Here is a 12146-nt window from a genome sequence, read left to right as displayed (position 1 = left end):
TGGCAAGGATGTGATTCTCAATAGTTTGCCAGTTATGATGTAGTTTGGCAGCCCTATAATTATGTAGGAAACCCTGGTGGCATAGTGGTTAAGTGCTATGGCTGCTAACCAAACAGTTGGCAGTTCAAATCCACCAGATGCTCCTTGGAAACTCTGTGGGGCAATTCTACTCTGTCCTATAGGGTTGCTATGAGTCGGAGTCGACTTGACAGCAAGAAGTTTTACGAGATAATGATGTAATCACCTACATGACGCGATCTGATATAATGTGATCACCTCCATGGTGAGATGTGCTATCTTAGTCATCTAGTGCTGCCATAACAGAAATACTCCAAGTGGACGGCTTTAACAAAGAGAAATTTATTTTTTCACAGTAAAGTAGGCTGAAAGTCCAAATTCAAGGCATCAACTCCAGGGAAAGGCTTTCTCTCTCTGTTGGCTCTGGAGGAAGCTCCTTGTCCTCAGTGTTCCTATGGCTGAGGAATTACTCAGGTGCAGGGACCCCCTCCCGGTGCTGCTTTCCTGGTGGTATGAGGTCCCCAACTCTCTGCTTGCTTCTCTTTCCTTTTATCTCTTAATGCAGGCCACACCCCAGGGAAACTCCCTTTACACTGAATCAGGGAGGTGACCTGAGTAAGGGTGGTGTTACAATCCCACCCTAATCCTCTTAACATAAAATTACAACCACAAAATGGAGGACAACCACACAATACTGGGAATCATAGCCTAACCAAGTTGACACATATTTTGGGGGTGGGGGCACAATTCAATCCATGGCATCTGCTATGAGTAGCTTATCAGTTGAAAGGGAGTTTCCTTGGGGATGTGGCCTGCATTTAATATAGGTAGACTTTCTGGTAGGTTTCATGGGTTTTTGCTTGCTCTGGTCCTGCAGCTGGCTCCTGTTCCTCTGACCTCTGGTTCTTGGGACTTGAGCTAGCAGCTTACCTGCCATCTTACCTGCCAATCTTGGAATTCATCAGCCTCCATAACCTGTGAGTCAGAAGCCTGCTGCCTGACCGTCTGATCTTAGATTTGCCAGTCCCTGCGGCTACATCAGTCAGGAGAGGCCTCCAGCCTGACCCACAGACTTGGCATTTTCCAGCTTCTACAGCCACATGGGCTATTTCCTTGATGTAGATCTCTCTAATACACTGCCCTGGTTTTGCTTCTCTAGAGAACCCAGCCTAAGATACCCTCCCACACCTATATAACATGCATATCTACCTACGTAACCACTCACAATTTTTGGTTGTTATTACTATTGTTGCAGAATTGTATAAGTCATAGTCGTTCTTTATTCTTGTGTACCTCTCAGTGTCTTCATTTACCTTGCTCACATTGTTCTGACTTCCCCCACATTGTGTATTGACTTTCCCTTCACCAAAATAGCATGTGTCTACTATGTAGTCTATCGGGAAGAACACGCTCAGCATTTCTCAAGCTGAAAAAACCAAAGAAAAAATTCAAGCCTCAAGCGGCAATATTGAAGGATTGTATGGGGAAAATATTAAAAAAATGCAGGAAGCATCAAAAAAGGTGGAAGGAATACACAGAGTCACTACAGCAAAAAGAATTGGTAGACATTCAACCACTTCAGGAGGTAGAATATTATCAGAACTGAAGGAAGAAGTCCAAGCTGCACTGAAGGCACTGACAAAAAACAGGGCTCTAGGAATTGATGGAATATCAGTTGAGATGTTTCAGCAAATGAATGCAGTGCTGGAAGTGTTTATTCATCTATGACAAGAAATTCAGAACACAGCTAGCTGGCCAACTGACTGGAAGAGATCCATATTTATGCCTATTTCCAAGAAAGGTGATCCAACTGAATACAGAAACTATCTAACAATACCATTTATATCACACGCAAGTAAAATTTTGCTGAAAATCATTCAAAAGCAGCTACAGCAATATATCAACAGAGAACTGCCAGAAATTCAAGCTGGTTTCCAAAGAGGAGGTGGAACTTAGGATATCATAGCTGTTGTCAGATGGATTCTGGGTGAGAGCAGAGAATACCAGAAAGATGTTTACCTGTGTTTTATTGACTATGCAAAGGCATTTGACTGTGTGGATCATAACAAATTATGGACAACATTGCAAAGAACGGGAATTCCAGAACACTTAATTGTGCTCATGAGGAAACTGTATGTAGATCAAGAGGCAGTCATTCAAACAGAACAAGGGAATACTGAGTGGTTTAAAGTCAGGAAGGTGTGTGTCAGGGTTGTATCCTTTCACCATACCTATTTTTTTTTATTCAATCTGTATGCTGAGCAGATAATCTGAGAAGCTGGACTATATAAAAGAGAATGGGCATCAGGATTGGAGAAAGACTCATTAACAACCCACAATATGCAGATGACACAACCCTGCTTGCCGAAAGTGAAGAGGACTTGACACACTCACTGATGAAGACTGAAGACCACAGCTTTCAGTATGGATTACACCTCAACATAAAGAAAACAAAAATCCTCACAACTGGACCAATAAGCAACATCATGATACACTGAGAAAAGACTGAAGTTGTCAGGGATTTCATTTTAATTGGATCCACAATCCACACTCATGGAAGCAGCAGTCAAGAAACCAAAACACACATTGCATTGGGCAAATCTGCTGCAAAAGACCTCTTTAAAGTGTTGAAAAGCAAAGATGTCACCTTGAAGTCTAAGGTGTGCCTGACCCAAGCCATGATGTTTTCAATCACCTCATATGCATGTGAAAGCTGGACAATGAATAAGGAAGATGGAAGAAGAATTGATGCTTTTGAATTGTGATGTTGGTGAAGAATATAGAATATACACCATGGACTGCCAGAAGAACAAACAAATCTGTTTTGAAAGAAGGACAACCAGAAGGCTCCTTAGAAGCAAGGACGGTGAGACTATGTCTCACATACTTTGAATATGATATCAGGAGGGATCAGTCCCTGAAGAAAGACATCATGCTTGGTAAAGTAGAAGGTCATCGAAAAAGAGGAAGACCCTCAAGGAGATGGATTGACACAGGGGCTGCCACAATGGGCTCGAGCATAACAACGATTGTGAAGATGGCACAGGACCAGGCAGTGTTTCCTTGTGTTGTACATCGGATCACTATGAGTTGAAGCCAACTCAATGGCACCAAACAACAACAGCGCTCTGTAGTGATTCTTATTTCCATCCATGGCAACCATCAAAGGATGTTGCTTTCCGTGTGTAAATCTATTCTTGATTTTTTTATATTAAAAATCACTATCATTTTAATTTAATGAGATACACAGAAGAAAAATTCATTTCTTAATAAATCTTTGTAGATAAGAAAAATTTATGATTTACAGTTCATATTCCAATTCCCACCTGGCTTTGTCTTCAAATTTTGAGAATCAATATTATAAAGAATATTTTACCAACTGTGCTTTACAAATACATTAAAAATACATTACCCAGGTGAATTACAGGCACTTAACATTATAATCGACACCACTGGGTTTTTTTTTTTTTTAACATTACAACATATAGCCACAACAAACTGCAGCTGGTCACAGTATCCAGAACTCCCCCAAAGGAGAAATACATTTCTCACCATCTCACACATCAATACCATTTTCAGAGTCTGAAATACATTGTTTACTTTCTTGTGCCTCAGACAGTATTAGCCAAAGATAAACCCAAACTCACTTCTTGCTTTAAAACACCTGCACATATCCTGAAACGGTTCACGTTTGCACAATCATAGCAAGCATTTCTTTAAGATGACTGATGGTTATAGTTTGTCTACTATTTACCTGAGGAAATAAGATGTTCAACTCAGCTATTACATTAAAAATCATAACTTTTCCTCTGCGTTAGGAAACAAAGAAAACCTCCACAATTTCAAGGTTCTAACATAAACTGGAATTTGTATTTCGGAAATCTTGGTGGTGTAGTTGTTAAGTGCTACAGCAACTAACCAAAAAGTCTGCAGTTTGAATCCACGAGGCACTCCTTGGAAACCTTACGGGACAACTCTACTGTGTTCTATAGGGTCACTATGAGTCAAAATCGACTCAAAGGCAATGGGTTTGGTTTGGTTTTGGTAAAACATGTCTCTCTTTGAAGGCTAGGTTAAGTAAACTTCTTGTTCTATTAAAAATATTTATTTATTTGAATGCTATGTTGCAATACAATGTGTTTTCCCATCAGGCATGTTGAGATAGCCCCCAGTTAAATGAAATAGCACAGAAGCGCAATCTGAACAATTCGAGGACAATTTTTTTTTACATAGGGGGAATACACAGTGTAACTGGAAGTTTTTTGTTTATTTTGTTTTTTAGGCCAAAAAAAAAGAGAAAAAATTATGCCTTTTCTTTAAAACCACTTTTACCTAAGACAGATATTTGCACCACCTGCTGATCAGAGCCACGTTGTTAAAGAGACACACCTGAGAGATAGGATCGCATTGTCAAGGGCAATAAGCAAGTCTAGAGGCAACTTGAGAGAGATAGAGAGACATAGACAGACAGACAGAGAAAAAACTCCTGGGCAATGCTCTCAAATTAGCTATAAATTATTCTTGTGTGGAAAGAAAAAAAAAAAAAACTACAATGTCTTATAGACGTACCGTCAATCACAATAAGTATCTCATTTTGAAAAAACAAAAAACTTGGGTATAACGGAAAAGAGGCCCTTCCAGTTATTTCATAGAGTTTGCATTCCCTAGTGAGCAAGTTAATGTTTTCCAAACAAATTTAAGAGCATCAAGTTATTAAAATTTATCCATACTTTACTGCATTCTGTAAATTAATCTGTAAACAAAAAAAAGAGAGTAAATATTTAGAAGAAAACAAAGATCAATATTTAAAAGTTCAGGAGAAGGATAAATAAAATTTCAAAACATTACCTACCCAATGTGTACTACCAGCTATTCCTTCCTAGAAAACAGATGAATATATGTTTTTAAATATTGACATTTTTTAAAAAATATTTTTTATTGTGCTTTAAGTGAAAGTTTACAAATCAAGTCAGTCTCTCAACATATAAAATTATATGTACCTTACTAGATACTCCCACTTACTCTCCCCCTAATGAGTCAACCCACTCCCTCCTTCCAGTCTCTCCTTTCATGACTGTTTTGCCAGTTTCTAACCCCCTCTACTCTCCCATCTCCCCTCCAGACAGGAGATGCCAACACAGTCTCAAGTGTCCACCTGAACCAAATATTGATATTTTATACTCAAATATAACCTTGCTTTTCTATTTTAATTTGTTTATGTATTTTTAATTTAATAAGGAAAAATTTTAATTTGTTAAATTAAACAACATTTAACATTAACCTTTGGAAGATTCATTTTACCACGCATAGAGCAATTTTCTAACAACAGAAGGGAATTGTATAACCTCTACATTCTGGTGTTTCATAGACTGTTCATATATGCTGCATGAAAGAAAAAAGGTGGGAAAATTCTAAAACAATTAAAGAACTACAACTAAGAATGCCATGAAAATAGCTTTGTGGCAAACACAAATAATTACTATTATAGGACAGGCTCAAAAACTGACATGTCCAGTTCCAGCAAAATATGGACTATAAGAAATGGAAATTTCTACAATAAGGCAACCAAACGTACAATCCCTGTAAAGTATTCATTAAGGAATCACAGTACACTTGGGTATTTCAAAATTCAACAAATGAAAACAGAAATTCAATTGTGAAGTATATGCACAGAGTAGATTCTTTAATGTGAGAAACAGACTAAACAACTTAATGATATACACTAATTTGAAAAAAACACTATTATACAGCAAACTCTAAGAATCTTAAAATGAAATACTAAGGTGCAATATTATACACGGAAATAGTGGACTTTTTCTTTTGTCTAGTATTTCCTTTCACACTATTGTCTTAGTTATCTAGTGCTGCTATAACAGAAATACAAGTGGATGGCTTTAATAAAAAGGCTAAAAGTCTGAATTCAGGCCAGCAACTCCAGGGAAAGGCTTGCTCCATGTGTCGGCTCTGGAGGAAGATCTGTGTCATTAATCTTCTCCTAGTCTAGGAGTGTCTCTGAGCAGGAACCCCAGGTCCACAGGATGCACTCTACTCCTGCTGCTGCTTTCTTGGTGGTATGAGGTCCCCTGTCTCTCTGCTGCTTCTCTCTTTTATATCTCAAAACAGGTTGGTTCAAGACACAATCCAATTTTGTAGATTGAGTCCTGCCTCATTAACATAACTGGTGCTAATCCCATCTCATCAACATCATAGGGATAGGATTTGCAACACATAGGAAAAATCACATCAGATGACAAAATGGTGGACAATCACACAATACTGGGAATTATGGCCTAGCGAAATTGATATGTATTTTTGGGGGGACAAAACTCAATCCATGACAACTTTCATTCTAATTCTTCCCAGTTACCAGTAAGATTATTTTTGCTTTGGTGTCTAATACTGAATCAGCTTTCCAGCTGACTTGATGCTCCATCTGGAGCTATTTCCTGAGCTGGCCACGGTTAAATACTTAGTACAGCTTTTAGTACCATCTTCTCAGCCTGGCCAAGACAAATGGTCACTCATGGTGTCGCCTGAAGGAGCGGCTACATCTTCAAGAGCAATTTTTGGAGGCTCCCAACCTTCGATATCATCTGGCTTTTTAGCCCTGGTGGCACAGTGGTTAAGAGCTGCTGCTAACCAAAAGGTCACTCAGCAGTGTGACTCCACCAGCCGCTCCTTGGAAACTCTATGGGACATACTCTGTCCCATAAGGCAGCTATGAGTGGGAATCAACTCCATGGCAATGGCCTATTCTGTTTTAAAAGAAAACTGTCCCCAAATCCAGATTTGTTCTCTGTCTTCAACTCTTCTTTTAATCGTAAATTAGTTCTTTTAGACTTGGGAGATTTATATCTTTCGAGTAAATGCTGTTCATCATCCCTATTAAAGGGACGTCACTTCTTCCCAACCTGGAAAACTTACTCCTTGCAGCTGCGTGGCGGGAGCAACTGACTGCGCCGCTAGCCCTATCCCTCCTGCAGGCCCTCCTCCTCCGGGGCGCTGCCCAGAAGCACTTTGGTCTTGTTCGGCTTCCACATGCTTTGGGGTGGGGCCTCCGGGTGTGGGTTTAGGGTCTGCCCTTTCCCACTCCTCAGCCAGCGGTGGCATAGCGTTATCTCCCTATAGCTTTACTCTCCCTATGTGGCTACTGAGTAATTAAAATATGGCTAATGTGTCAGAGGAACTAAATTTTAACCTAATTTACATTCAAATTTAAAAAGTAAATCAGTGTAAAATACTTTTTCATTAAACAAGACTTTATTGTTTTGACAGGACTATAGTTCACTTTATTAAAAATTTAGCATCCAAACTGAGATGAGCTATAAGTGTAAAACACACACCGGAATTGCAAAGACTTTGTATGATAAAAGATTGTAAACTATCCTATTACTAATTATTGATTATATGTTGAAATACTAATATTTTAAAAATATTTGGCTAAATATAGAATGAAAGTTAATTTTACCTTGCTTCTAATTTTTAATGCATCTATTAGAAAATTTAAAATTACATATGTGGCTCACATATTTCTGTTAGACAGCGCTACCCTATAGGATTAATGGGCACTGATTTTTCTCAACTCAGACCTTATTTTTCCGACTTTCCTGATATTTTGCTCTAAGGTGTGTAACACTAGCTGGACTGGGTGCCATGGACTATTCCTGTGTGCTCCTCTGTTCACTGATTTGTATTAATTATGTTGGAGTTTTCCTGTTGTTACTGAATGCAGAAAAGTAACAGAGAATGATTGGCTCTGATCTGCAAGGAGATTATAGGCTATTTAAACTTTTTCAGAACTGGGCTTCTCATTTTTAACATGGATTGATAAGAATTCCTACTTTTCAAGGTGCTATGAGAATTATAAAAGGTAATCATTTAAAGACATTAATAAAGAGTTTTGCTAGCTAAGTAATATCAAAATTACTGTAGTTATTATCGTTATGATTGACATGGCTCACCTTATATCTTGGAAATACTCCCTGGATGGTAGTAGTAATGGTATCATTGTGTTCCAAAAAAATTAAGAAAAGAGGTCAAAGTTTCAACAATATAACTGTATATTTTCAAAGCTCTGACTCTCTACACCCAAGCTGGCTAAACAAATATTTTATGTTTGCAAGAAGTGTATAAGTTTAGATTTATCAACTTAAAATGGGGAAAGATTTCCTTAGAAGGCTTAAACTTACTATATAAAAATATTTAAAAATCACCAAGAAAAGTTGAATAAACAAATTTAAAAGAGATATACTGTATTAGGGGAAAGTATGTGCATTATATATAACAGGAAAAATAAGGTTTATTTTACTGAAATACTTTTCACAAATAAACAATATAAAAAGACAAACAATCTTAAAGGAACTGGTCAAATGGTATTAGTAAGCATGCTACAAAAGTAGAATCACAAAGGTCCAATAGATGATAGGAGATTTGTTCAACTGCACCAGGAATTAGGAAAATGAAAATGAAAATAACAATGAAATACATTCAAGTCATCTAAACTCTAAGAAGACTGATATTAGTGTTAACCAAGACATGTATAAAAATGTAAAATAGGCATATCCTTTGACTCAGTGATTTCATTTCCAGTTAGTATATAAGAAACCTATCTAACTATGTAATATAGAAAGACACGTTGATTATTATAACTAAGAGGAGTAGACAATTTAAATATTATTAATAGGTGAGGAGTTAACTAAGATATTTTACAACTATGAAGTTTTCTGCAGGTATTGAAAAGATGAAAGTCAATTCATATATATTGATATGAGCACATTGCCAAGAAACACTTTAAGTGAAAAAATAATTACAGAAAAATATGCATGGCACAACCCAATTTATGTAAGAAAGTTGAGTAGATATTTATATGAGTATCCACATAAATGAAAACAAATGTAATTGTCAAGATATACTCCAAACTGTCAAAATGTATTATCCTAGGAGCAGAGGAGAAAGTTACATGGGAGAGTCAAGGAGAAAGAATTTGTGTATATTTTTTGTGTGATGATAAAAATATTTCAGCATAAATTTTAAAAATGAAATTAATATCCACATATCTGCCCCTTTTTTTTACTTCCTCCCAAAAAATCATCAGTATTCCAACAGTATGCGTGTGTAGCAAAGAAACTTTTAAATTTTTCTCAAAGGAAAATGAGTCCATTTCTGAAAGTCATTTCCATTTTGAAGAGGTTGGAACTACTAAAATGATGCAAGAGAGCCTGGGCATTTCCATGGGTCCAAATGAAGAAAACCTTTGGGAGAACCAAATGGTTGCTCTCACCTTTTTTTTAACCAAGAAGAAAGTAACATTCAATTAAAACAAACAGCCTTGACACGTTCTCATTTCCTTTTCTCTTCATCGCAGGATTACAACTATAACCTTAGTTCTTCTGAAGCTTCTTAGTCCCTTCAAAAATGAAAGCTCTTCTTCCTCATCCTTTTCATCCCTGTCGTCGTCTCCTCCTCCTTGATTTCCTCACTCTCTCATCTTTCTTTTCCTTTACTTGTCTTCTTCTGTTGAGCTTCTGTCATCTTGTGCAGTAGCCTCTTAGATGGCTGCTACTGCTTCCCTTCCCCCACCAGAGAGATACCGCACAGGTGTAGCCCCACTCGAACCACTGTGTGTCTCTCACCACGCAGTAGTACACGGCTGTGTCTTTCAGGGTAGCATGGGGTAGGATCAAGGTACTGGATTTTCTGCCAGTAGGGATGATCAGAGAGGCCATTTCATTGGTCACGTCGTCTTTTAGGCCACTTATCACATATTCTGGACCCCGGTGGGGAATCTGTCGATACCAGTATATATACTCGCTTCCACTGATTGTGGAGTGGTTACAAGGCAAATTTACAGGTTGTCCTTCGGTACTCTCTATTGAACTTGGCTGTGTGGTTTTAGCATCACCCGTAATACCTGAGGGGTTGAGAAACAACAAATTAGTTCTTGGTTGTTAAATTAGAGTGCATCTAAAGGTCAGAAACACAGGCACTCCCGAAAGCTCTCATCACATATGAAAGTATGTTTGCGTGTGATGCACAGGATGAAAGAAATATTTCTGGTATTTATTACTCTGCTATTCAGAGCTATGAAGCCAAAGATAAATTGCCCACCTTCCATGGCCCTTGGGATCAATGTACTCAAAGTTCCTTATAGCCTGAGAGCTGTGAAATTTAGCTGTCTTCGGGTATGGTCAGTCCCTAATACAAATGTCAGACTTCTAAGAGAAACATACAGACACAAACTTTCCAGCAATCTGGTAAAGCACTGTGGCAGAAGTGGAGACAGTAGATACCTCTCCTGTGTCCTTCAGCCACAAAAGTCCTCCTTTCTTAACCTTAGAGCACTTACCCAAAGTTAGGAGAACAGCCATTCCTGTCACCAACCTCATAGTTCAAGTGGGAACTAGGGTCCTAGGCCCCAGAGCTCAGGTTCTCTGTCTGATCCTAGGCTGAGGGAGGTTCCAAACAACAAAGCAAGCAGCCACCACCAGCACAAACCCCACAAGGCAGCTTTCACTTTGGGTGTTCCCCAGTCGAGTGTCAACCAAACACAGAGCAGCCTTTTGGTTGGGTCTGCCCCCACTCGCAGCCTTAAATTTAAGACTAAGATCGTTTACCCACCGTCCAGCCCTAACACAGAGGGCTTAAAAGGAGATCGTTTTCAAGGTTCAGACTCAGATAGGCTATGTCTGAATGAGTAAAACCATTCACAAGGAAATTATCCATCCCTTATTTCTTATTCATGTAGGAGTCTCTGGGTGGTAGAAATAGTTAATGTGCTGTATGACTAATCTAAAGGTTGGAAGTTTGAGTCTGTCCAGAGGTGCCTTGGAAGAAAGGCCTTGTGATCTGCTCCCAAAAAATCAGCCGTTGAAAACAGCATGGAGCACTGTTCTACTCCTACACGCATAGGGCCACCCTGAGACAGAATCAACTTTACAGCAGCTGGCTATTTATGATAAAGGCAACAACCACCACTAATTGGTGGTTTGACACTCCATTGAGCTGATAGAAAATATCTTTTAATCAAAATAATCTATTTTGAGCCCTGGTTTTTTTTTTACTGTAATGGGAAGAAGATAATTTCTAGCCATGTTACCAACCAGAGCAAGTAAATGTTAGAAGCAGTAATATATAATTGAAATTCAGAAGTTAGAAAGTTCTTTCTGGAAAAAAAATTACCATAAGTGAAGTTAAAAATAAAATGGCACTGCGGGAGAAAATATTTGCAACATATATAACAGAAATAATTTCATAATTGTATAATATTGCTTGCTGTGCTCAGTGTGACATGAAAAGAGAGAGGCAGACGCCAGGCTAAATCCAAGTCGGCAGGTGCTCAGAGTTCCCACACTAACTCCTGGAATTACGTCGTAATTATTTTCTAGATGACATTGCTGGAGGCCTCTGGTCTTCAGGCAAGAAGGAATGGGTTGAATGGTACTTATTCTTATCCCACTCGAGCCCCTTTTTAATTTATTTTTTTATTTATTGTGCTTTAAGTGAAAGTTTACAAATCAAGTCAGTCTCTCACATAAAAATTTACACACACCTTGTACGTATTCCTAGTTGTTCTCCCCCTAATAAGACAGCACACTTCTTTTCTCCACCCTGTATTCCCTGTGTCCATTCAGCCAGCTCCTGACCCCCTTCTGCCTTCTCATCTTGCCTCTAGGGAGGAGCTGCCTACATAGTCTCATGGGTCTACTTGTGCTAGAAGCTCACTACTCAACAGTATCAATTCCAATCCCTGTCTGAAGAGTTGGTTTTGGGAATGGTTCCAGTGTTGGGCTAACAGAGAGTCCAGGGACCATGACCTCTGAGGTCCCTCTAGTCTCAGTCAGGCCATTAAGTCTAGTTTGAGCCCCTTTTTAACTCGAATTTTCTCATCTCCACACCCATGTCTAGGGATGGTATGCTTTGAGGATAGTAACGAGAAAAAAAGGGAAAGAAAAGATGGGAAGAGAACATTTGTAAAGGGAAATGAAGTGAAATCATTTTACAAAATAAATGGAAGTAAACATGAAGAAATTTCTCTGGTTATTCTCAAAAGTGGCTATTAAATAAAAAGAATGGAATAAAATTTAAATTACTCATTTTTCTCCACTACAATTGCTAAGCTTGTCATTCCA

The 12146-nt window shown here is 38.4% G+C and overlaps 1 pseudogene and 1 gene segment (V, D, J or C); both read right to left on the bottom strand.

The window, feature by feature from the left end:
- Positions 1 to 1892: 1892 nt before the first annotated feature.
- Positions 1893 to 9546, bottom strand: LOC100664980 (testis development-related protein-like; annotated as a pseudogene).
- Positions 9546 to 10385, bottom strand: LOC135232486 (T cell receptor alpha variable 26-1-like). The segment is given in 2 exon segments: positions 9546 to 9928; positions 10364 to 10385. Coding segments are annotated over 2 exon segments (405 nt in total).
- Positions 10386 to 12146: the final 1761 nt, after the last annotated feature.

The sequence above is a fragment of the Loxodonta africana genome, chromosome 10 (assembly GCF_030014295.1).
Source record: "Loxodonta africana isolate mLoxAfr1 chromosome 10, mLoxAfr1.hap2, whole genome shotgun sequence".
Taxonomy (NCBI): domain Eukaryota; kingdom Metazoa; phylum Chordata; class Mammalia; order Proboscidea; family Elephantidae; genus Loxodonta; species Loxodonta africana.
Note: the sequence above shows the minus strand (reverse complement) of the source record. Positions and strands in the feature narration are given on the sequence as shown.